A 27,668-nucleotide genomic window follows, 5' to 3' on the forward strand; every position below is an offset into this window, starting at 1 on the left:
CTTAGGTCCCTACAGTACGGGGAGGTGCAGGGTGTCACCTGGGTCCTCCGGTGTTTATAACATGAGGACACCCTCCCTGCTCAGCACTCTGCTGCCTCTGCCTCACCTGCTCCACGTAGACCTGCAGATACCTGCACAGGTAAGTCGCTCATGTCCCGGTCCTGGGGTGGGGGGTGCTGCAGTCACATCACCTATAGATGCTGAGGGATCTGCACCAAACTGCAGCAGCAGACGGGGAGACAACTGGTTATTCTTTTCCATAGTAAAATCTCGATAATAACTGATCATGAAAATCCCCTGTAATCACTGAGCAGTGCCGAGACCCTCTGCATCCTCTGACCCCCGACCCCCAACTTACCTCCATCTTATCTCTTATCCGACCTTAAACCAGGACTTCTGCATCCTCTGCCCCCCCGACAGCCCCCATATTATCTCTTATCCGACCTTAACTGAGACCCTCTGCGTGCTCTGTCACCTCCATCTTATCTCCATTTTATCTCTTATCCGAACTGAAACGAGACTCTCTGCATCCTCTGCCACCCGAAACCCTCCTCCATATTATCTCTTATCCCACCTTAAACGAGACCCTCTGAATCCTCTCCCCCAGACCCCCCCATCTTATCACTTGTTGAACCTTAATCGAGACCCTCTGCATCCTCTGCCCCCTGACACCGCCATCTTATCTCTTTCTCCCCTCCCTCCCACATCCTGTATCTCCTATCCCTCTGCATCATCAAGGTGAGATCACAATCTATATGGAGGGTAGATGGAGACAGGAGGTGAGGTCACAATCTATATGGAGGGTAGATGGAGACACGAGGTGAGATCACAATCTATATGGAGGGTAGATGGAGACATGAGGTGAGGACACAATCTATATGGGGGGTAGATGGAGACAGGAGGTGAGGTCACAATCTATATGGGGGGTAGATGGAGACAGGAGGTGAGGTCACAATCTATATGGAGGGTAGATGGAGACAGGAGGTGAGGTCACAATATATATGGAGGGTAGATGGAGACACGAGGTGAGGACACAATCTATATGGAGGGTAGATGGAGACACAAGGTGAGGACACAATCTATATGGAGGGTAGATGGAGACACGAGGGGAGGATACAATCTATATGGAGGGTAGATGGAGACACGAGGTGAGGTCACAATCTATATGGAGGGTAGATGGAGACACGAGGTGAGGACACAATCTATATGGAGGGTAGATGGAGACACGAGGTGAGGTCACAATCTATATGGGGGGTAGATGGAGACACAATGTGAGGACACAATCTATATGGAGGGTAGATGGAGACACGAGGTGAGGACACAATCTATATGGAGGGTAGATGGAGACACGAGGTGAGGACACAATCTATATGGAGGGTAGATGGAGACACGAGGTGAAGACACAATCTATATGGAGGGTAGATGGAGACACGAGGTGAGGACACAATCTATATGGAGGGTAGATGGAGACATGAGGTGAGGACACAATCTATATGGAGGGTAGATGGAGACACGAGGTGAGGACACAATCTATATGGAGGGTAGATGGAGACACGAGGGGAGGATACAATCTATATGGAGGGTAGATGGAGACACGAGGTGAGGACACAATCTATATGGAGGGTAGATGGAGACACGAGGTGAGGACACAATCTATATGGAGGGTAGATGGAGACACAAGGTGAGGACACAATCTATATGGAGGGTAGATGGAGACACGAGGGGAGGATACAATCTATATGGAGGGTAGATGGAGACACGAGGTGAGGACACAATCTATATGGAGGGTAGATGGAGACACGAGGTGAAGACACAATCTATATGGAGGGTAGATGGAGACACGAGGTGAGGACACAATCTATATGGAGGGTAGATGGAGACACGAGGTGAGGACACAATCTATATGGAGGGTAGATGGAGACATGAGGTGAGGACACAATCTATATGGAGGGTAGATGGAGACACTAGGTGAGGACACAATCTATATGGGGGGTAGATGGAGACACGAGGTGAGGACACAATCTATATGGAGGGTAGATGGAGACACGAGGTGAGGTCACAATCTATATGGAGGGTAGATGGAGACACGAGGTGAGGACACAATCTATATGGAGGGTAGTTGGAGACACGAGGTGAGGACGCAATCTATATGGAGGGTAGATGGAGACACAAGGTGAGGACACAATCTATATGGGGGGGTAGATGGAGACACAAGGTGAGGACACAATCTATATGGAGGGTAGATGGAGACACGAGGTGAGGACACAATCTATATGGAGGGTAGATGGAGACACGAGGTGAGGACACAATCTATATGGAGGGTAGATGGAGACACGAGGTGAGGACACAATCTATATGGAGGGTAGATGGAGGCACGAGGTGAGGACACAATCTATATGGAGGGTAGATGGAGACACGAGGTGAGGACACAATCTATATGGAGGGTAGATGGAGACACGAGGTGAGGACACAATCTATATGGAGGGTAGATGGAGACACGAGGTGAGGATACAATCTATATGGAGGGTAGATGGAGACACGAGGTGAGGACACAATCTATATGGAGGGTAGATGGAGACACAAGGTGAGGACACAATCTATATGGAGGGTAGATGGAGACACGAGGTGAGGACACAATCTATATGGAGGGTAGATGGAGACACGAGGTGAGGACACAATCTATATGGAGGGTAGATGGAGACACGAGGTGAGGACACAATCTATATGGAGGGTAGATGGAGACACGAGGTGAGGACACAATCTATATGGAGGGTAGATGGAGACACGAGGTGCGGACACAATCTATATGGAGGGTAGATGGAGACACGAGGTGAGGACACAATCTATATGGAGGGTAGATGGAGACACGAGGTGAGGACACAATCTATATGGAGGGTAGATGGAGACACGAGGTGAGGACACAATCTATATGGAGGGTAGATGGAGACACGAGGTGAGGACACAATATATATGGAGGGTAGATGGAGACACGAGGACACAATCTATATGGAGGGTAGATGGAGACACGAGGTGAGGACACAATCTATATGGAGGGTAGATGGAGACACGAGGTGAGGACACAATCTATATGGAGGATAGATGGAGACATAAGGTGAGGACACAATCTATATGGAGGGTAGATGGAGACACGAGGTGAGGACACAATCTATATGGGGGGTAGATGGAGACACGAGGTGAGGACACAATATATATGGAGGGTAGATGGAGACACGAGGTGAGGACACAATCTATATGGAGGGTAGATGGAGACACGAGGACACAATCTATATGGAGGGTAGATGGAGACACGAGGACACAATCTATATGGAGGGTAGATGGAGACACGAGGTGAGGATACAATCTATATGGAGGGTAGATGGAGATACGAGGTGAGGTCACAATCTATATGGAGGGTAGATGGAGACACGAGGTGAGGACACAATCTATATGGAGGGTCGATGGAGACACGAGATGAGGACACAATCTATATGGAGGGTAGATGGAGACACGAGGTGAGGACACAATCTATATGGAGGGTAGATGGAGACACGAGGGGAGGACACAATCTATATGGAGGGTAGATGGAGACACGAGGGGAGGACACAATCTATATGGAGGGTAGATGGAGACACGAGGGGAGGACACAATCTATATGGAGGGTAGATGGAGACATGAGGTGAGGACACAATCTATATGGAGGGGAGATGGAGACACAAGGTGAGGACACAATCTATATGGAGGGGAGATGGAGACATGAGGTGAGGACACAATCTATATGGAGGGTAGATGGAGACACGAGGTGAGGACACAATCTATATGGAGGGAAGATGGAGACACGAGGTGAGGACACAATCTATATGGAGGGTAGATGGAGACACGACGTGAGGACACAATCTATATGGAGGGTAGATGGAGATACGAGGTGAGGACACAATCTATATGGGGGGTAGATGGAGACATAAGGTGAGGATACAATCTATATGGAGGAAAGATGGAGACACGAGGTGAGGACACAATCTATCTGGAGGGTAGATGGAGACACAAGGTGACGACACAATCTATATGGAGGGTAGATGGAGACACAAGGTGAGGACACAATCTATATGGAGGGAAGATGGAGACACGAGGTGAGGACACAATCTATATGGAGGGAAGATGGAGACACGAGGAGAGAAAACAATCTATATGGAGGGTAGATGGAGACACGAGGTGAGGATACAATCTATATGGAGGGTAGATGGAGACACAAGGTGAGGTTACGATCTATATGGAGGGAAGATGGAGAGACGAGGTGAGGTAACAATCTATATGGAGGATAGATGGAGACATGAGGTGAGGACACAATCTATATGGAGGGTAGATGGAGACACGAGGTGAGGACACAATCTATATGGAGGGTAGATGGAGACACGAGGTGAGGACACAATCTATATGGAGGGTAGATGGAGACACGAGGTGAGGACACAATCGATATGGAGGGTAGATGGAGACACGAGGTGAGGACACAATCTATATGGAGGGTAGATGGAGACACGATGACACAATCTTTATGGAGGGTAGATGGAGACACGAGGTGAGGACACAATCTATATGGAGGGTAGATGGAGACACGAGGACACAATCTATATGGAGGGTATATGGAGACACGAGGACACAATCTATATGGAGGGTAGATGGAGACACGAGGTGAGGACACAATCTATATGGAGGGTAGATGGAGACACGAGGTGAGGACACAATCTATATGGAGGATAGATGGAGACATGAGGTGAGGACACAATCTATATGGGGGGTAGATGGAGACACGAGGTGAGGACACAATATATATGGAGGGTTGATGGAGACACGAGGTGAGGACACAATCTATATGGAGGGTAAATGGAGACACGAGGACACAATCTATATGGAGGGTAGATGGAGACACGAGGACACAATCTATATGGAGGGTAGATGGAGACACGAGGCGAGGATACAATCTATATGGAGGGTAGATGGAGATACGAGGTGAGGTCACAATCTATATGGAGGGTAGATGGAGACACGAGGTGAGGACACAATCTATATGGAGGGTGGATGGAGACACGAGATGAGGACACAATCTATATGGAGGGTAGATGGAGACACGAGGTGAGGACACAATCTATATGGAGGGTAGATGGAGACACGAGGGGAGGACACAATCTATATGGAGGGTAGATGGAGACACGAGGTGAGGACACAATCTATATGGAGGGTAGATGGAGACATGAGGTGAGGACAAAATCTATATGGAGGGGAGATGGAGACATGAGGTGAGGACACAATCTATATGGGGGGTAGATGGAGACATGAGGTGAGGATACAATCTATATGGAGGAAAGATGGAGACACGAGGTGAGGACACAATCTATATGGAGGGTAGATGGAGACACGAGGTGAGGACACAATCTATATGGAGGGTAGATGGAGACACGAGGTGAGGACACAATCTATATGGGGGGTAGATGGAGACATGAGGTGAGGATACAATCTATATGGAGGAAAGATGGAGACACGAGGTGAGGACACAATCTATCTGGAGGGTAGATGGAGACACAAGGTGAGGACACAGTCTATATGGAGGGAAGATGGAGACACGAGGTGAGGACACAATCTATATGGAGGGAAGATGGAGACACGAGGAGAGAAAACAATCTATATGGAGAGTATTTGGAGACAAGAGGTGAGGTCACAATCTATATGGAGGGTAGATGGAGACACAAGGTGAGGACACAATCTATATGGGGGGTAGATGGAGACATGAGGTGAGGACACAATCTATATGGAGGGTAGATGGAGACACAAGGTGAGGTTACGATCTATATGGAGGGAAGATGGAGAGACGAGGTGAGGTAACAATCTATATGAAGGGCAGATGGAGACACGAGGTGAGTGGCCTGGCTGGCTGGCTATATACTACAGGGGGCTGGCAGGCTATATACTACAGGGGGCTTGCAGGCTATATACTACAGGGGCTTGCAGGCTATATACTGCAGGGGCTGGCTATATATTAAAGTGGCTTGCAGGCTATATAGTACAGGTGTTGGCAGGCTATATATTACAGGGTCTGGCAGGCTATATACTACAGGGGGCTGGAAGGCTATATATTACAGGGGGATGGTAGGCTATATACCACAGGGGCTGGCAGGCTATATAATACAGGGTTTGGCTGGCTATATACTACAGGGGCTTGTAGGCTAAATACTACAGGGGATGGCAAGCTATATACTACAGGGGGCTGGCTGGCTTTATACTACAGTGGCTGGCAGGCTATATACTACAGGGGTCTGGCAGGCTGTATCCTACGGGGGCTGGCAGGATATATACTACACGGGACTGACAGGCTATAATTACATGCGGCTGGCTGGCTATATACTAAAGGGGGCTGGAAGGCTATATACTACAGGGGCTGGAAGGCTATATACTACGGGGGCTTGTAGGCTAAATACTACAGGGGATGGCACGCTATATACTAGAGGGGGCTGGCTGGCTTTATACTACAGTGGCTGGCAGGCTATATACAACAGTGGCTGGCAGGCTATATACTACAAGGGTCTGGCAGGCTGTATCCTACCGGGGCTGGCAGGCTATATACTACACGGGGCTGGCTGGCTATACACTACAGGGACTGGTAGGCTATATACTACAGGGGTATGGCTGGCTATATACTACAGAGGCTGGAAGGATATATATTACAGGGGTCTGGCTGTATAAACGCTACATGGACTGGCAGTCTATATACTATAGGTGCTGGCAGGCTTTATACTACAAGATGCTGGCTGGCTATACACTAGCAGGCTGCATACTACAGGGGCTGGTAGGCTATATATTACAGGGGGCTTGCATGCTATATACTACAGGGGCTGGCAGGCTATATACTAGAGGCGTCTGGCTGGCTATACACTACAGGGACTGGCAGGCTGTATATTACAGCGGGCTGGCTGGCTATACACTACAGGGACTGGCATACTATATACTATAGAGGCTGGCCTGCTATATACTAGAGGGTGCTGGCTGGCTATACACTACAGGAACTGGTAGGCTATATACTACAGGGGGCTAGCAGGCTATACATTAAAGGGGGCTTGCTGGCTATATACTACAGGGGCTGGCAGTCTATATACTACAGGGGTCTGGCTGGCCAAACACTACAGGGACTGGCAGGCTATATACTACAGGGTGCTGGCTGGCTATACACTACAGGGACTGGCAGGCTTTTTACTACACGGGGCTGGCTGGCTATACACTACAGGGACTGGTAGGCTATATACTACAGGGGGCTGGCAAGTTATACATTACAGGGGGCGGGCTGGCTATATACTACAGGGGCTGGCAGGCTATATACTGCAGGGAGCTGGCTTGATAAACGCTACATGGACTGGCAGTCTATATGCTATAGGTGCTGGTAGGCTATATACTATACAGTGCTGGCTGGCTATACACTACAGGGACTGGCAGGCTAGATACTACATGGGCTAGTAGGCTATATATTACAGGGGACTGGCAGGCTATATACTACAGGGTGCTGGCTGGCTATACACTAGAGGGACTGGTAGGCTATATACTACATGGGGCTTGCTGGCTATATACTACAGGGGCTGGCAGGCTATATACTACTGGGGGCTGGCTGGCTAAACACTACAGGGACTGGCAGGCTAGATACTACAGGTAGGCTATATGTTACAGACTGCTGGCTGGCTGTATACTATAGGGGTCTGGCTGGATAAAAGATACATGGACTGGCAGTTTATATGCTATAGGTGCTAGAAGGCTATATAATACACAGTGCTGGCTGGCTATACACTACAGGGACTGGAAGGCTATATACTACTGGGTGCTGGCTGGCTATACATTACAGGGACTGGCAGGCTAGATACTACAGGGGCTGGTAGGCTATGTGTTAAAGACGGCTGGCAGGCTGTATACTATAGGGGTCTTGCTGGTTATACAGTACAGGGACTGGTAGGCTATATACTACAGGGGCCGGCAAGTTATATATTACAGGGAGGTGGCAGGCTGTATACTATAGGGGTCTGGCTGGCTATACACCACAGGGGCTGGCAGGCAATATACTACAGAGGGCTGGCTGGATAAATGCTACATGGACTGGCAGTCTATATGCTATATGTGCTGGCAGGCTATATAATACACAGTGCTGGCTGGCTATACACTACAGGGACTGGAAGGCTATATACTACCGGGTGCTGGCTGGCTATACATTACAGGGATTGGCAGGCTAGATACTACATGGGCTGGTAGGCTATATATTACAGGGGGCTGGCAGGCTGTATACTACAGGGGTCTGGCTGGCTATATACTACAGGGACTGGCAGGCTGTATACTACAGGGGTCTGGCTAGCTTTATACTACAGGGGGCTGGTTGGCTATATACTACACCAGGTTGGCTATACACTGCAGTAGAATGCTATATACTACTGCGGCTGCCAGGCTATTTACTACAGGGGGCTGGCTGCCTATATACTACAGGGGGCTGGCAGGCTATATACTACAGGAGTTGGCAGGCTATATGCTACACAGGGCTGGCTGGCTATACACTTAAGGGACTGGCAGGCTATATACTACAGGGGGCTGGCTGGCTAAACAACACAGGGACTCGCTGGCTATATACTATAGGTGCTGGCAGGCTATATACTACATGGTGCTGGCTTGCTATACACTACAGGGACTGGAAGGCTATATACCACCGGGTGTTGGCTGGCTATACACTACAGGGACTGGCAGGCTAGATACTACAAGGGCTGGTAGGCTATATATTACAGGGGGCTTGCAGGCTATATACTACAGGGGCTGGCAGGCTATATACTACACGGTGCTGGCTGGCTATACACTACAGGGACTGGCAGGCTAGATACTACATGGGCTGGCAGGCTATATATTACAGGGGGCTGGCAGGCTATACACTAGAGGGACTGGTAGGCTATATACTACAGGGGCACACAGGCTATACATTATAGGGGGCTTGCTGGCTATATACTACAGGTGCTGAAAGGCTATATACTACAAGGGCTGGCTGGCTAAACACTACAGGGACTGGCAGGCTATGTACTACAGGGTGCTGGCTGGCTATACACTACAGGGACTGGCAGGCTAGATACTACAGGGGCTGGTAGGCTATATATTACAGGAGGCTAGCAGGTTGTATACTATAGGGGTCTGGCTGGCTATCCAGTACAGGGACTGGTAGGCAATATACTACAGGGGCTGGCAAGTTATATATTACTGGGGGCAGGCAGGCTGTATACTATAGGGGTCTGGCTATACACTACAGGAGCTGGCAGGCTATATACTACAGAGGTCTGGCTGGATAAACGCTACATGGACTGGCAGGCTAGGTACTACATGGGCTGGTAGGCTATATATTACAGGGGACTGGAAGGCTGTATACTACAGAGGTATGTCTGGCTATATACTACAGGGACTGGCAGGCTATATACTACAGGGGGCTGGCTGGCTTTATAATACAGGGGGCTGGTTGGTTATATACTACACGAGGGTGGCTATACAATGCAGTGGCACGCTATATACTACTGCGGCTGGCAGGCTATTTACTACAGGGGGCTGGCTGCCTATATACTACAGGGGGCTGGCTGCCTATATTATACAGGGGGCTGGCTGGTTAAATAATACAGGAGTTGACAGGCTATATGCTACACGGGGTTGGCTGGCTATACACTTAAGGGAATGGCAGGCTATATACTATAGTGGATGGCAGGCTATATACTACAGGGGGCTGGCAGACTAAACACCACAGGGACTGGCAGGCTATATACTATAGGTGCTGGCAGGCTATTTACTACACAGTGCTGGCTGGCTATACACTACAGGGACTGAAAGGCTATATAAAACCGGGTGTTGGCTGGCTATACACTACAGGGACTGGCAGGCTAGATACTACAAGGGTTGGTAGGCCATATATTACAGGGGGCTTGCAGGCTATATACTACAGGGGCTGGCAGGCTATTTACTACAGGGGGCTGGCTGGCTAAACGCTACATGGACTGGCAGTCTATATGCTATAGGGGTCTTCCTGGCTATATACTACAGGGACTGGTAGGCTATGTGCTACAGGGGGCTGGCAAGTTATACATTACAGGGGGCTGGCTGGCTATATACTACAGGGGCTGGCAGGCTAAATACTACAGGGGGCTGGCTGGATAAACGCTACATGTACTGGCAGTCTATATATTATAGGTGCTGGCAGGCTATATACTACAGGGTGCTGGCTGGCTATACACTGGCAGGCTGCACACTACATGGGCTGGTAGGCTATATATTACAGGGGGCTGGCAGGCTATATACTACAGTGACTTGCTGGCTGTATACTACAGGGGGCTGGCTGGCTTTATACTACAGGGGGCTGGCTGGCTATATACTACACCGGGCTGGCTATACACTGCAGTGGCGCGCTATATACAACAGTGGCTGGCAGGCTATTTACTACAGGGGGCTGGCTGCCTATATACTACAGGGGGCTGGCTGGCTAGATACTACAGGAGTTGGCAAGCTATATGCTACAGGGAGCTGGCTGGCTACATACTGCAGGGGGCTTGCAGGCTTTACATCACAGGGGGCTGGCTGGCTAGATACTACAAGGCTTAGCTGGCTGAATACTACAGGGGGCTGGCTGAATACTACAGAGGGCTGGCAGGCTACATACTACAGGGGCTTGCAAACAATATACTACAGGGGACTGGCAGGCTATATACTACATGGGGCTGGCTAGCCATATATTACAGGGGCTGGCAGACTATATACTACAGGGGCTGGCAGACTATATACTACAGGGGCTGGCTATATACTACAGGGGGTTGGCTATATATACCAGGGCTGGCAGGCTTTTATCACAGGTCATGGCAGGCTATATACTACAGGGGGCTTTAAGGCTATATACTACATAGGACTAGATGACCATATAATACAAGGGCTGGCAGGCTAGAAACTACAGAGGCTGGCTATATACTACAGGAGCTGTCAGGCTATACGCTACAGGGGGCTGGCAGGCTATATACTACAGGAAGCTGTCAGGCTATACACTATGAGGCTGGCGGGCCATATACTATAGGGGCTGGCAGGCTATATACTATAGGGGCAGACAGGCTACATACTACAGGGGCTGGCAGGCTACATACTACAGGGGCTTGCAGGCTATATACCACAGTGGGCTGGCTGGCCATATACTACAGGGGCTGTCAGGCTACATACTACAGGGGCACACAGGCTATATACTACAGGTGCTGGCTATATCCTGCAGGGCCTGGCAGGCTATATACTACAGGGGCTGGCAGGCTACGTACTACAGAGGTCTGGCTGGCTATATACTGCAGGGGGCAGGCTATACACTACAGGAGCTGGCTATATAATACAGGGGACTGGCAGGCTATATACTAGAGGGGACTGGCTGGCTATATACTACAGGGGCTGGCAGGCTATACACTACAGGGGTTGGCAGGCTATATACTACAGGGGCTGGCAGGCTATATAATGCAAGGGCTGGCTGGCTACATACTAGAAGTGGTTGGCTGGCTATATACTACAGGGGCTGGCAGGCTATATACTACAGTGGGCTGCCAAGCTATAAACTACAAGGGCTGGCAGGCTATATATTACAGGGGACTGGCAGGCTATATACTATATACTACACAGGGCTGGCTATATATTACATGGGGGCTGGCTAGCTATATACTGCAGGGGGCTGGCTACATACTGTACGGGGACTGGCTATATTCCACAGGGGCTGGCTATATATTACACGGGAGTTGGCTATATTCTACATACATATTCTACATATATATTCTATATGGTGCGTTACACCCCGGCAGGTAACATGCTATCAGCAGATTCTGTTCTGAGGAGCTCACAGTCTTTATTTGTTCCATTGTAATACCTATACTATGACATTGGGGGCGCCATACACAGGACATGGTGCCCCCCATAGAAGAGGTCATCTCTGGGTTGTGACCTTCCTTGGTCCTGACAATTTTGCTTTCCTCTTCCAGTTCCCATCCAGCAGCCATGGCCAATCTCCTGAGCGCCATCCGCAGGATCATCGACACCTTCCACAGCTACAGCTGCCGCAGCGGCCCTTGCGATAAACTGGACAAGGCGCAATTCCAGAGCCTCATCCAGACGCAGTTTGCAGAAGTGATTGAGGTAAGATCCTACATGGAGGTTCCCAGCACTTTGTGCTTCGGAGCTGCTCGTGAAGATGAGGCGTCTTTTTTGGGTTTCTATGAATTACAATGGAGGATAGACCCGGGAGGGAGTGGCTATTACTAGACAGGTCCGCTCTACTTCTTAGGTCCTGTGTTTACTGCCTCCTGCCCCTCAGGGAATGATTACAGAACAACTGTGTAGTATAAAATCTTTTGCCTGACTCTGCATTAATCTAAAATAAGCAATTCTCTAATTTACACTCATTAGCCATCTGCAGCCACTTGCCTGCTAGCAGGGCTTTTACCTTGTCCCCCTGGCTGCTCTCCCTGCCTTTGTTATCATGGTCGCCATGGGAATCCGTATCTGTAGCTGGAGTGGAGGGTGGGTGGGATCTTGTTGGGAGGGGCCCTAGCAGAGGTGCGGGCCCCTGAGCTGTAGCTGCTTGGTGCAGGAGAATATCAATCCTGATAATTATTGGCAACATGAAAAAATTCCAGGACATTGAGTGATGTCATAAGCATGTGACTAGTCATATACTTCAGGACATCCAATTACAAGGAGGAAGTCTTTGTATTTTGCCAAATGAAAGGTATGTAGCAGAGCTGGTTGTGTTTGAGAGTTTGAATGTATTAAAGTTGTTTATGTGTGGAAGTCAAATAACGCCAGAGCTTAGGCGACCCATCAGTTCTAAATCCTGCACACACAACACAGAGTATATAGTGCCCCCTCTTTGTACAGGATTGGGGTGGTCTGCATCTTCCATGGGGTATAATGGCAAAAAAAATAAAACCATTCTTTAGGGATGGGTCCTCTCAGGGAGGTGGTCTTCTGGAGAGGTCTCCCTGTGCATGTATATGTATATGTATGTGCACATCCTGTGATGCTGCCATGTGTTCATCTTGTTATTCCTGTGTAGGTGTTGTATAGTGTAGTTGGACATGTTTTTATATATTGTTCTCTTTGTGATGTAGTAGATTCCTGTATGATGCAGAGATCCAGTGCTCTGTGCTGCCAGCTCTGTGTCTCTCCGGCCTTGCTGTGCACTAGATCTCTGTACAAGCAGTTACCCTGATTGTGTGTCCTGATTGGCTGGGCTGTGCACGTTCATGTGGATGCCCTCAGGCCTCAGTGTCCTAAGCTTATGTCACAACCAGGAAGTTCCGCCCACTTCAGGATAAGCAGAGAAGATTTTAAAGATAGGGCTGATAGATATATGAGGCTGTATCTCAGGATAGGAAGAGGTAAGCAGCAGGATACAGGTGTCACTGGAATTGTTTCCCTCAGGCCCCAATAATTCAACTTTGTTATGTGACATCAGCAGTGAGTCAGAGGGGACGTGTCCTGCTAGGTCAAGTCCAGGGGTTTCTCCCCTTATCCTATGGCTCCTTCTTAACATTCCGGTCTTCATGACATGTGCCCGAGGTGATGTCATCTGAGGTCTTTTACCCACCAACATGTAACACTGGTGACGGTTCCACCGCTGCTTACTTTCTTTGTTACAAGCTAACCTTCAGCTGTGTTCCAGCTCCCTTTGGGTGTGGGGTTTGTCCCTCTACCCCTCTTAAGGGAGCAGGGCGTATACCAGCAATGGCTGTCCAGCCTATTAGTTAGTGCTCACCCACATCCGTATAGCCCAGCAGGTCCTGCTCCCCAGCTACTGGGCCAAGGTTCCTAGTGTGACCAGTCCTGCTTCTATTGGCCTCCTGTGTTTGACCCCAGCTTGTCCTGAGACCCCGTTCCTGTCTGTGCTCCTTGTTATATGGCTTTCTATTTGACCTTGACACCACCTTCTGCCTGTAAGTGGCCCAAATCCAAACCAGTAGGATAGCACAGTGTGTTCACAACCTGCAGCACAAGAAATCCCAGCAGTCCACGGAGGATGGGGAGCAGTAGTAGTCCATGGAGGATGGGGAGCAGTAGTAGTCCATGGAGGATTGGGAGCAGTAGTAGTCCATGGAGGATGGGGAGCAGTAGTAGTCCATGGAGGATGGGGAGCAGTAGTAGTCCACGGAGGCTGCTGGGATTATCCCTGCTTCCTTGCTGCGGGAGCCTCTGATCAGAACAGGATCTTCCAATGTCAGTCCGATGAACCTCATTGGACTCGTATCAAGCTAAGTATAAGTAAGGCACTTGCTGATGTGCACATGGGTTGGAGGACCTGCTCTTTGTTATTCCTGCAGTGAAATATCAGATTAGATGACCCACAGCCTACAGTTCCCAATATTATCTTATATGGTTATATTACAGTGGTGGTTACACCGAGGCAGCGGCACATGAAGGGTTAATCCTTATGGTAATGGATCTTCCTCTTCACATGAGAAATCTCAGTGTTTTCAGGAGCTGGTTGGGTGTCTCCTGGTGGTGTTGGGCGTAGCTGACATTGGGTGTAACTGTTCAACCTTTCATACATATCTGTTACTCCGGGAACGTGGCTCATTATGAAGGGACGGTCACCACAAGACTATTTTTAGGACAGAAATATGTTGTTTCCATATTCATGACCATATATGTATGTGTGTATGTATGTATGTATGTAGGGATTACCTCCCAATAGTCCTGGTCTCTAGGGAACAGTCCAAATCCTTAGGGTTCATTCCACTGTGTGGCGGGTGCCCTCCGAGCCACACGCAGAGGTAGCAGTGAGGTCATATATCTGCGGGGGTTACCGGGCCTAGGTGGTATTAGTTTTTGGTTATGAAGGTGGTACATGAAATGGGGCCATTAATAGCATTGGGTGCACAAACGTTGTACAATATCAGGGGGGGGCCACAATAGTTTAGGTTGGTGATAAATAAGAATTAGTGTGGGAGTAGAGGAAGGGGCTCTAGGGAGCCCCTAGGGGTGGCCAAAAACAGTTTGACCTGAAGGGGGAGGAAGGTATTATTGTGTGGGGACATTAGGGCATGGGGTCAGGGTAAGGGTCATGGTCTGAAAACTTTTACAAAGGTCTGACTTGGAGCTAAGACTCTCAGAAACCACCCATAACTGTAAATGTAAGCTACCGGTGACATCACGCATGTATAGACTCGTCTTCTAGACCAAAAAATTATTACATATACCCATGACATGATGTCTCCTAAAAACTAAATCCTAAGACTCGAGAGCGATAAAACACCTTATGTAACCACCTGTAAAGGCACTTACAAATATCAGTAAACTCTAACAGTATAAGTAACTTCCAAAATATGACAGACACTTCCTGCAGGGTGGAAAATTAGGTCACAGTTTTACTTTTTTATATATATACTAACCCATAATATCCAAAAATCAGGCACTTGGGATAGAATCACACCAGCTGGACTCCGAGCTGGTAAGTCGGCCAACTGAGCAACCACCATCTCAAATCTTCCACCATTTTCCCTGCTGTGACTTGAAATTAAATATAAAATACAAAGGCAAAACATTACAAAAAAAACCCATAACATCCCAATAACATGTGGAGGGAGAGAGGGACAGCTCGAGTAATTTTGAGTCATCAGCCATACAAACCCCCACGCCTGTAGCAGAAAAGGACATCATAAGGTAACAAAGGAGGGGGGAGAACACATCTTAAAGTCAATGATTACCAACCTTATTAAAGTGTAATAGTACCCCAAATTTTAACCCTTTTGCATCTAATAATGTCAGCCCCCAGTCTATGGGACCTTCCTTAATCAGTCAGGTGTATCCACCAACACTTTACTCCTGAAGAGTGATTTTCATAATTTGGTTGTTGTTTCTGTCTCCTTAGGATTCCGGAGATCCCCACACTATTGAAGCTATACTGCATGCACTTGATGAAAACAATGATGGCGAGGTTGACTTTAAAGAATTTTTAGAACTTGTAGCAAAAGTTGCTTTTGCTTATTTTGAAGCTCTGAGGTCCAAGAAAGGTTGTCAGATCTGTGCATCCCAAAAAGGTTCAATGCTGCACCCATCAACATCCTCAAAAACATGTGAATTAACCCCAAAACAAGATTCATCCAAGAGAGAGGGCTCAACCCAAGATCAAATCCTCAAACACGACAAAACCCAGAAAGAAGATCCAACTGAGAAAAATGAGCCAACTCAAAAACAAGCTCTAACCCAAAAACAAGACCCAAGTCAGACGAAGGACCCAATACTGAAACAGGACCCAACAGAGAAACAAAACCCAATCCACAAAAAAGATCAAACCAAAACACAAGATTCAGCCCCAAAACCTGATTCATTCCAAAAACAAGACCCAACCCAGAATCAAGACACAACCCAAAAAACAGAACCAACCCACGAACAAGGCTCAACCAAGAAACAAGACCAAACTCAGAGAAAAAACCAAATCAAAATGGAAAGCGAAACCCAGAAACAATACACTGACAAAACAGAAGAACCAGCTCAGAAACAGGACCCAACCAAAGAAGACCAAACTCAGAAACTAGACCCATCCAAGACAAAATATCCTGTGACCGAGAAAGATTCAACCCTGAAACAAGATCTGACTCTAAAACCGGACTCATCTCAAAAAGAGGTCGGCGCTCTGAGTAAGGGCCTAAGCAAGAAAGAAGACACAGCTCAGAACCAATGCTCTGTACAAAAAGATCCAAAGCAGAAACCAGATCCAACAAAGAAGCAATGTTCAGCCCTCATGCAAGATATGACCCAGAAGCAGGACTGGACATTAAAGCAGGATCCAATCCAAAAAGATGACCCAAACAAAACGGAAAATCCAACTGAGAAAAAAGACCCAACGAAAAAAGAAAACCCAACTCAAAAGCAAGAAACAACCAAAACAGAAGATCAAATTCAGAAGAAAGACCCAACCAAAAATGATGACCCAACCCAAAAGCAAGAAACAACCAAAACAGAAGATCAAACTGAGAAAAAACACCCAACGAAAAAAGATGACCCAACTCAAAAGCAAGAAACAACCAAAACAGAAGATCAAACTGAGAATAAAGACCAAATCAAAATGGAAAGTGAAACCCAGAAACAATACCCTACCAAAACAGAAGAACCAGCTCAGAAACAGGACCCAACCAAAGAAGACCCAACTCAGAAACTAGACCCATCCAAGACAAAATATCCTGTGATTGAGAAAGATTCAACCCTGAAACAAGATCTGACTCTAAAACCGGACCCATCTCAAAAAGAGGACGCAGCTCTGAGTGAGGGCCTAAGCAAGAAAGAAGACACAGCTCAGAACCAATGCTCTGTACAAAAAGATCCTAAGCAGAAACCGGATCCAACAAAGAAACAATGTTCAGTCCTCATGCAAGATATGACCCAGAAGCATGACTGGACATTAAAGCAGGATCCAATCCAAAAAGATGACCCAAACAAAACGGAAAATCCAACTGAGAAAAAAGACCCAAAGAAAAAAGATGACCCAACTCAAAAGCAAGAAACAACCAAAATAGAAGATCAAATTCAGAAAAAAGACCAAATCAAAATGGAAAGCCAAACCCAGAAACAATACCCTACCAAAACAGAAGAACCAGCTCAGAAACAAGACCCAACCAAAGAAGACCCAACTCAGAAACTAGACCCATCCAAGACCCAGCATCCCATCATTTTGAAAGACTCAACTCTGAAACAAGATCTGACTCTAAAACCGAACTCATCTCAAAAAGAGGTCGGCGCTCTGAGTGAGGGCCTAAGCAAGAAAGAGGACACAGCGCAGAACCAATGCTCTGTACAAAAAGATCCAAAGCAGAAACCAGATCCAACAAAGAAACAATGTTCAGCCCTCATGCAAGATATGACCCAGAAGCAGGACTGGACATTAAAGCAGGATCCAATCCAAAAAGATGACCCAAACAAAAAGGAAGATCCAACTGAGAAAAAAGACCCAACGAAAAAAGAAGACGCAACTCAAAAGCAAGAAACAACCAAAACAGAAGACCAAACTCAGAAAAAAGACCCAACCAAAAAAGATGACCCCACTCAGACGCAAGCAACAACCAAAACAGAAGATGAAATTCAGAAGAAAGACCCGACCAAAAAAGATGACCCAACTCAAAAGCAAGAAACAACCAAAACAGAAGATCAAACTGAGAATAAAGACCAAATCAAAATGGAAAGTGAAACCAAGAAACAATACCCTACCAAAACAGAAGAACCTGCTCAGAAGCAAGACCCAACCAAAGAAGACCCAACTAAGAAACTAGACCCACCCAAGATAAAATATCCTGTGATTGAGAAAGATTCAACCCTGAAACAAGATCTGACTCTAAAACCGGACTCATCTCAAAAAGAGGTCGGCGCTCTGAGTGAGGGCCTAAGCAAGAAAGAAGACACAGCTCAGAACCAATGCTCTGTACAAAAAGATCCAAAGCAGAAACCAGATCCAACAAAGAAGCAATGTTCAGCCCTCATGCAAGATATGACCCAGAAGAAGGACTGGACATTAAAGCAGGATCCAATCCAAAAAGATGACCCAAACAAAGAGGAAGATCCAACTGAGAAAAAAGACCCAACCAAAAAAGAAGACCCAACTCAGACGCAAGAAACAACCAAAACAGAAGATCAAATTCAGAAGAAAGACCCGACCGAAAAAGATGACCCCACTCAGAAGCAAGAAACAACCAAAATAGAAGATCAAATTCAGAGAAAAGACCAAATCGAAATGGAAAGCCAAACCCAGAAACAATACCCTACCAAAACAGAAGAACCAGATCAGAAACAAGACCCAACCAAAGAAGACCCAACTAAGAAACTAGACCCATCCAAGACCCAGCATCCCATCATTTTAAAAGATTCAACCCTGAAACAATATCTGACTCTAAAACCGGACTCATATCAAAAAGAGGTCGGCGCTCTGAGTGAGGGCCTAAGCAAGAAAGAGGACACAGCTCAGAACCAATGCTCTGTACAAAAAGATCCAAAGCAGAAACCAGATCCAACAAAGAAACAATGTTCAGCCCTCATGCAAGATATGACCCAGAAGCATGACTGGACATTAAAGCAGGATCCAATCCAAAAAGATGACCCAAACAAAAAGGAAGATTCAACTGAGAAAAAAGACTCAACCAAAAAAGATGACTCAACTCAGACGCAAGAAACAACCAAAACACAAGACAAAACTGAGAAAAATGACCCGACCAAAAAAGATGACCCAACTCAGAAGCAAGAAACAACCAAAACAGAAGACCAAACTCAGAAAAAAGACCCAACCAAAAAAGATGACCCCACTCAGACGCAAGAAACAACCAAAACAGAAGATCAAATTCAGAAGAAAGACCCGACCAAAAAAGATGACCCAACTCAAAAGCAAGAAACAACCAAAACAGAAGATCAAATACCGAAAAAAGACCAAATTAAAATGGAAAGTGAAACCAAGAAACAATACCCTACCAAAACAGAAGAACCAGCTCAGAAACAAGACCCAACCAAAGAAGACCCAACTAAGAAACTAGACCCATCCAAGATAAAATATCCTGTGATTGAGAAAGATTCAACCCTGAAACAAGATCTGACTCTAAAACCGGACCCATCTCAAAAAGAGAACGCCTCTCTGAGTGAGGGCCTAAGCAAGAAAGAAGACACAGCTCAGAACCAATGCTCTGTACAAAAAGATCCAAAGCAGAAACCAGATCCAACAAAGAAACAATGTTCAGCCCTCATGCAAGATATGACCCAGAAGCATGACTGGACATTAAAGCAGGATCCAATCCAAAAAGATGACCCAAACAAAAAGGAAGATCCAACTGAGAAAAAAGACTCAACCAAAAAAGATGACTCAACTCAGAAGCAAGAAACAACCAAAATAGAAGATCAAATTAAGAAAAAAGACCAAATCGAAATGGAAAGCCAAACCCAGAAACAATACCCTACCAAAACAGAAGAACCAGATCAGAAAGAAGACCCAACCAAAGAAGACCCAACTAAGAAACTAGACCCATCCAAGACCCAGCATCCCATCATTTTGAAAGATTCAACCTTGAAACAATATCTGACTCTAAAACCGAACTCATCTCAAAAAGAGGACGCCGCTCTGAGTGAGGGCCTAAGCAAGAAAGAAGACCCAGCTCAGAACCAATGCTCTGTACAAAAAGATCCAAAGCAGAAACCAGATCCAACAAAGAAACAATGTTCAGCCCTCATGCAAGATATGACCCAGAAGCATGACTGGACATTAAAGCAAGATCCAATCCAAAAAGATGACCCAAACAAAAAGGAGGATCCAACTGAGAAAAAAGACCCAACCAAAAAAGATGACCCAACTCAAAAGCAAGAAACGACCAAAACAGAAGACCAAACTGAGAAAAAAGACCCAACCAAAAAAGATGACCCAACTCAAAAGCAAGAAACAACCAAAACAGAAGATCAAATTCAGAAGAAAGACCCGACCAAAAAAGATGACCCAACTCAAAAGCAAGAAACAACCAAAACAGAAGAACAAATTCAGAAGAAAGACCCGACCAAAAAAGATGACCCAAGTCAAAAGCAAGAAACAACCAAAACAGAAGATCAAACTGAGAATATAGACCAAATCAAAATGGAAAGTGAAACCCAGAAACAATACCCTACCAAAACAGAAGAACCAGCTCAGAAACAAGACCCAACCAAAGAAGACCCAACTAAGAAACTAGAACCATCCAAGATAAAATATCCTGTGATTGAGAAAGATTCAACCCTGAAACAAGATCTAACTCTAAAACCGGACCCATCTCAAAAAGAGGCCGCCGCTCTGAGTGAGGGCCTAAGCAAGAAAGAAGACACAGCTCAGAACCAATGCTCTGTACAAAAAGATCCAAAGCAGAAACCAAATCCAACAAAGAAGCAATGTTCATCCCTCATGCAAGATATGACCCAAAAGCATGACTGGACATTAAAACAAGATCCAATCCAAAAAGATGACCCAAACAAAAAGGAAGATCCAACTGAGAAAAAAGACCCAACGAAAAAAGAAAACCCAACTCAAAAGCAAGAAACAACCACAACAGAAGATCAAAGTGAGAAAAAAGACCCGACCAAAAATGATGACCCAACTCAGACGCAAGAAACAACCAAAACAGAAGATCAAATTCAGAAGAAAGACCCGACCAAAAAAGATGACCCAACTCAAAAGCAAGAAACAACCAAAACAGAAGATCAAATTCAGAAGAAAGACCCGACCAAAAAAGATGACCCAACTCAAAAGCAAGAAACGACCAAAACAGAAGATCAAAGTGAGAAAAAAGACCCGACCAAAAAAGATGACCCAACTCAGACGCAAGAAACAACCAAAACAGAAGATCAAATTCAGAAGAAAGACCCGACCAAAAAAGATGACCCAACTCAAAAGCAAGAAACGACCAAAACAGAAGACCAAACTGAGAAAAAAGACCCAACCAAAAAAGATGACCCAACTCAAAAGCAAGAAACAACCAAAACAGAAGACCAAACTGAGAAAAAAGACCCAACCAAAAAAGATGACCCAACTCAAAAGCAAGAAACAACCAAAACAGAAGATAAAACTGAGAATAAAGACCAAATCAAAATGGAAAGTAAAACCCAGAAACAATACCCTACCAAAACAGAAGAACCAGCTCAGAAACAGGACCCAACCAAAGAAGACCCAACTAAGAAACTAGAACCATCCAAGATAAAATATCCTTTTGAGATTGAGAAAGATTCAACCCTGAAACGAGATCTGACTCTAAAACCGGACTCATCTCAAAAAGAGGTCGGCGCTCTGAGTGAGGGCCTAAGCAAGAAAGAAGACCCAGCTCAGAACCAATGCTCTGTACAAAAAGATCCAAAGCAGAAACCAGATCCAACAAAGAAACAATGTTCAGCCCTCATGCAAGATATGACCCAGAAGCATGACTGGACATTAAAGCAAGATCCAATCCAAAAAGATGACCCAAACAAAAAGGAGGATCCAACTGAGAAAAAAGACCCAACCAAAAAAGATGACCCAACTCAAAAGCAAGAAACGACCAAAACAGAAGACCAAACTGAGAAAAAAGACCCAACCAAAAAAGATGACCCAACTCAAAAGCAAGAAACAACCAAAACAGAAGATCAAATTCAGAAGAAAGACCCGACCAAAAAAGATGACCCAACTCAAAAGCAAGAAACAACCAAAACAGAAGAACAAATTCAGAAGAAAGACCCGACCAAAAAAGATGACCCAAGTCAAAAGCAAGAAACAACCAAAACAGAAGATCAAACTGAGAATATAGACCAAATCAAAATGGAAAGTGAAACCCAGAAACAATACCCTACCAAAACAGAAGAACCAGCTCAGAAACAAGACCCAACCAAAGAAGACCCAACTAAGAAACTAGAACCATCCAAGATAAAATATCCTGTGATTGAGAAAGATTCAACCCTGAAACAAGATCTAACTCTAAAACCGGACCCATCTCAAAAAGAGGCCGCCGCTCTGAGTGAGGGCCTAAGCAAGAAAGAAGACACAGCTCAGAACCAATGCTCTGTACAAAAAGATCCAAAGCAGAAACCAAATCCAACAAAGAAGCAATGTTCATCCCTCATGCAAGATATGACCCAAAAGCATGACTGGACATTAAAACAAGATCCAATCCAAAAAGATGACCCAAACAAAAAGGAAGATCCAACTGAGAAAAAAGACCCAACGAAAAAAGAAAACCCAACTCAAAAGCAAGAAACAACCACAACAGAAGATCAAAGTGAGAAAAAAGACCCGACCAAAAATGATGACCCAACTCAGACGCAAGAAACAACCAAAACAGAAGATCAAATTCAGAAGAAAGACCCGACCAAAAAAGATGACCCAACTCAAAAGCAAGAAACAACCAAAACAGAAGATCAAATTCAGAAGAAAGACCCGACCAAAAAAGATGACCCAACTCAAAAGCAAGAAACGACCAAAACAGAAGATCAAAGTGAGAAAAAAGACCCGACCAAAAAAGATGACCCAACTCAGACGCAAGAAACAACCAAAACAGAAGATCAAATTCAGAAGAAAGACCCGACCAAAAAAGATGACCCAACTCAAAAGCAAGAAACGACCAAAACAGAAGACCAAACTGAGAAAAAAGACCCAACCAAAAAAGATGACCCAACTCAAAAGCAAGAAACAACCAAAACAGAAGACCAAACTGAGAAAAAAGACCCAACCAAAAAAGATGACCCAACTCAAAAGCAAGAAACAACCAAAACAGAAGATAAAACTGAGAATAAAGACCAAATCAAAATGGAAAGTAAAACCCAGAAACAATACCCTACCAAAACAGAAGAACCAGCTCAGAAACAGGACCCAACCAAAGAAGACCCAACTAAGAAACTAGAACCATCCAAGATAAAATATCCTTTTGAGATTGAGAAAGATTCAACCCTGAAACGAGATCTGACTCTAAAACCGGACTCATCTCAAAAAGAGGTCGGCGCTCTGAGTGAGGGCCTAAGCAAGAAAGAAGACACAGCTCAGAACCAATGCTCTGTACAAAAAGATCCAAAGCAGAAACCAGATCCAACAAAGAAGCAATGTTCAGCCCTCATGCAAGATATGACCCAGAAGCAGGACTGGACATTAAAGCAGGATCCAATCCAAAAAGATGACCCAAACAAAAAGGAAAATGCAACCGAGAAAAAAGACCCAACCAAAAAAGATGACCCAACTCAAAAGCAAGAAACAACCAAAACAGAAGATCAAACGCAGAAAAAAGACCAAATCGAAATGGAAAGCCAAACCCAGAAACAATACCCTACCAAAACAGAAGAACCAGATCAGAAACAAGACCCACCCAAAGAAGACCCAACTCAGAAACTAGACCCATCCAAGACCCAGCATCCCTCCATTTTGAAAGATTCAACCTTGAAACAAGATCTGACTCTAAAACCGGACTCATCTCAAAAAGAGGACGCCGCTCTGAGTGAGGGCCTAAGCAAGAAAGAAGACACAGCTCAGAACCAATGCTCTGTACAAAAAGATCCAAAGCAGAAACCAGATCCAACAAAGAAACAATGTTCAGCCCTCATGCAAGATATGACCCAGAAGCATGACTGGACATTAAAGCAGGATCCAATCCAAAAAGATGACCCAAACAAAGAGGAAGATCCAACTGAGAAGAAAGACCCAACCAAAAAAGAAGACGCAACTCAAAAGCAAAAAACAACCAACACAGAAGACCAAACTCAGAAAACAGACCCAACCAAAAAAGATGACCCAACTCAAAAGCAAGAAACAACCAAAACAGAAGATCAAATACAGAAAAAAGACCAAATCGAAATGGAAAGCCAAATCCAGAAACAAGACCCAACCAAAGAAGACCCAACTCAGAAACTAGACCCATCCAAGACAAAATATCCTGTGATTGAGAAAGATTCAACCCTGAAACAAGATCTGACTCTAAAACTGGACTCATCTCAAAAAGAGAACGCCTCTCTGAGTGAGGACCTAAGCAAGAAAGAAGACACAGCTCAGAACCAATGCTCTGTACAAAAAGATCCAAAGCAGAAACCAGATCCAACAAAGAAACAATGTTCAGCCCTCATGCAAGATATGACCCAGAAGCAGGACTGGACATTAAAGCAAGATCCAACCCAAAAAGATGACCCAAACAAAACGGAAAATCAAGGTCAGAATAAAGACTCAAACAAAAAAGAAGACCAAACCCAGAAACAAGAAACAACCAAAATAGAAGATCAAACTCAGAAAAAAGACCCAACCAAAAATGAAGACCCGACTCAAAAGCAAGAAACAACCAAAGCAGAAGATCCAACTGAGAAAAAAGATACAACCAAAAACGAAGACCTGACTGAAAAGCAAGAAAAAAACAAAGCAGAGGATCAAACTCAGAAACAAGACCCAACCAAAAATGAAGATCAAACTCAGAAAAAAGACGCAACCAAAAACGAAGAAGATCAAACTGAGAAAAAAGATCCGTCCAAAAACGAAGACCCGACTCAAAAACAAGAAACAACCAAAACAGAAGATCAAACTCAGAAAAAAGACCAAATCAAAATGGAAAGCCAAACCCAGAAACAATACCCTACCAAAACAGAAGATGTAGTTCAGAAACAAGACGCAACCAAGGAAGACCCAACTCAGAAACTAGACCCATCCAAGACACAAAATCCAATCATTTTGAAAGATTCAACCCTGAAACAAGATCTGACTCTAAAACCGGACTCATCTCAAAAAGAGGACGCCGCTCTGAGTGAGGGCCTAAGCAAGAAAGAAGACACAGCTCAGAACCAATGCTCTGTACAAAAAGATCCAAAGCAGAAACCAGATCCAACAAAGAAGCAATGTTCAGCCCTCATGCAAGATATGACCCAGAAGCAGGACTGGACATTAAAGCAGGATCCAATCCAAAAAGATGACCCAACCAAACAGGAAGATCCAACTGAGAAAAAAGACCCAACCAAAAAAGATGACTCAACTCAAAAGCAAGAAACAACCAAAACACAAGATCTAGCTCATAAAAAAGAACCAACTAAAAATGAAGTTCCAACTGAGAAAAAAGACCCAACCAAAAACGAAGACCCGACTCAAATACAAGAAACAACCAAAACAGAAGATCAAACTCAGAAACGAGACCCAACCAAATATGAAGACCAAACTCAGAAGCAAGAAACAACCAAAACAGAAGACGTAGTTCAGAAAAAAGACCTAACCAAAACAGAAGACCACAATCAGAAGCAAGAAACAATCAAAGCAGAAGATCAAACTCAGAAAACAGACCCAACCAAAAAGGAAGATCCAACTGAGAAGAAAGACCCAACCAAAAATGAAGACCCGACTCAAAAACAAGAAAAAATCAAAACAGAAGATCAAACTCATAAAAAAATTACAACCCGGGTACAAGATTCAGGACTTTGGAAAGATCCAATCTATAGGGAAGATCTGACTTTAAAGGACCAAGACTCACCTCTTAAAACCGACAAAACCCAGGAACGAGAAATAACTCAGAAACAAGACCCAATTCAGAAGCAACAAACAACTAGCAAAGATTCTATTTTACAGCAAGATAAACCTCAGATCCCAGGCCTGGAGCAGAGGGGGAGTGCCGATACAATGCCTTACACAAAGGAGAAGCAGGAGATACCAACAATTCCTCATACTATCTACAAGTCTTCTCCAGCTCAAGACCATCAAGATCCTCATAAATACTATTCATATTTTGAACAGACATCAAGTCAAGGGATTGGGCTTTCTCATGATGCTCCACAAAGTCATGGCACAAACACTGAGGTGCATCACTCCTACCACACGCATGGTCGTCAGCAGCCTACACACCATGTCTGGACCTCAGGTCTGCTTCACGGAGAACCAGACCTGGAAGACAACAAGGAGATGTATCAAAGGGCAGAGAAGCCTGCTGACCACTGGCAGTGGCATGGACTAGCTTCAGCCTCTAGTTCTGGACAGACTCCTCCAGACACACAGCACACTGTGCAACACATCACCTCATCATGGCCAACACAGTCTGGACAACATTTGACAATGCAACGAACGGTAACTACTGGTGGACCTCAAAAAATGGAACAACAAAACAAAAATTCAGTAGCAACCCAGAATCCCCTGTATCTCCTTTGTCAGCAGTCTCCGAAACTTATCAGGAATCAAAGCATTGGCCAAAATATTTCCAGAGAGCCCAATCAGCCAGACATCAACCCAGAACCTCCAGCTAAACCAGAGGCTTTTCATCCACAACCTCCACCTTCTGGAGCGACCTCCTCCACACAAGCCAGCTCCACACAGAAGATAGAAAGGCAGAAATCCCAGAAAGGATTCAAATGGCCATGGCACTAATCTACCATGGGAGGTCCAGGCAAAACTAAATCCCATGTTCTTGCCTGGCGTTGATCAACCCCCCCCCCCCCATGATCCCCTTCCCACACACACCCCTAATCTAATTCATTCACATGAGCCACTGTCTTCCACTTTGAGCCTTTCATGGTCAAGGATCATTGTAGATCAACTCATTGAAGATATCAAGAAGTCCTTCTTCTCCCATGATTCCTCATCCACTTACTCTTTGAGAAAACCTGTGGGCTTCTATGAGAAGGTCTGCGAAACATTCTCGTCCCAAGGCTCCCCCTCCACTAACTCCTTGGAAAAAACAAGTGTCCTGCTCACCAAAAAGGACTCACTGGTTTTATATAAGAGTGGGAGGGGGCACAATTCACATGTGTTCTTTATTATTGGGCAGAAAAGCAGAACTCACTGGATCTCCCGATGAGTTGGTGGACAAAGCAAGACTCACAGGGGGGGATACAGGACTCAGAGGTCTATGACTATGTGGGGATACAGGACTCACAGGACTATGACTATGTGGGGATACAGGACTCAGAGGACTATGACTATGTGGGATACAGGACTCAGAGGACTATGACTATGTGGGGATACAGCACTCACAGGACTATGACTATGTGGGGATACAGGACTCAGAGGACTATGACTATGGGGGGATACAGGACTCAGAGGACTATGACTATGTGGGGATACAGGACTCAGAGGACTAGGACTATGTAGGGATACAGGACTCAGAGGACTATGACTATGTGGGGATACAGGACTAAGAGGGCTATGACTATGTGAG

General features: G+C 45.5%; 1 protein-coding gene across 1 annotated transcript; it reads left to right on the forward strand.

The window, feature by feature from the left end:
- Positions 1–26,942, forward strand: LOC140069135 (uncharacterized). Its single transcript, XM_072114500.1, has 4 exons — positions 1–139; positions 12,036–12,189; positions 15,923–19,434; positions 19,807–26,942. Exons 2-4 carry the CDS (start codon positions 12,052–12,054, stop codon positions 26,876–26,878), a joined length of 10,722 nt encoding a protein of 3,573 aa, XP_071970601.1. The 5' UTR covers positions 1–139; positions 12,036–12,051; the 3' UTR covers positions 26,879–26,942.
- Positions 26,943–27,668: the final 726 nt, after the last annotated feature.

This window comes from Engystomops pustulosus, chromosome 7, assembly GCF_040894005.1.
Source record: "Engystomops pustulosus chromosome 7, aEngPut4.maternal, whole genome shotgun sequence".
NCBI classification, from domain to species: Eukaryota; Metazoa; Chordata; class Amphibia; order Anura; family Leptodactylidae; genus Engystomops; species Engystomops pustulosus.

Excerpts from the sequence above, each read along its gene's own strand:
- LOC140069135 (XM_072114500.1), top strand. The coding sequence starts at position 12,052 with ATGGCCAATCTCCTGAGCGCCATCCGCAGGATCATCGACACCTTCCAC. Across the intron at positions 12,190-15,922 it reads AGTTTGCAGAAGTGATTGAG|GATTCCGGAGATCCCCACAC; the intron begins GTAAGATCCTAC and ends CTGTCTCCTTAG. Across the intron at positions 19,435-19,806 it reads CAAAAGCAAGAAACAACCAA|AAAGCAGGATCCAATCCAAA; the intron begins AACAGAAGATCA and ends TGACTGGACATT.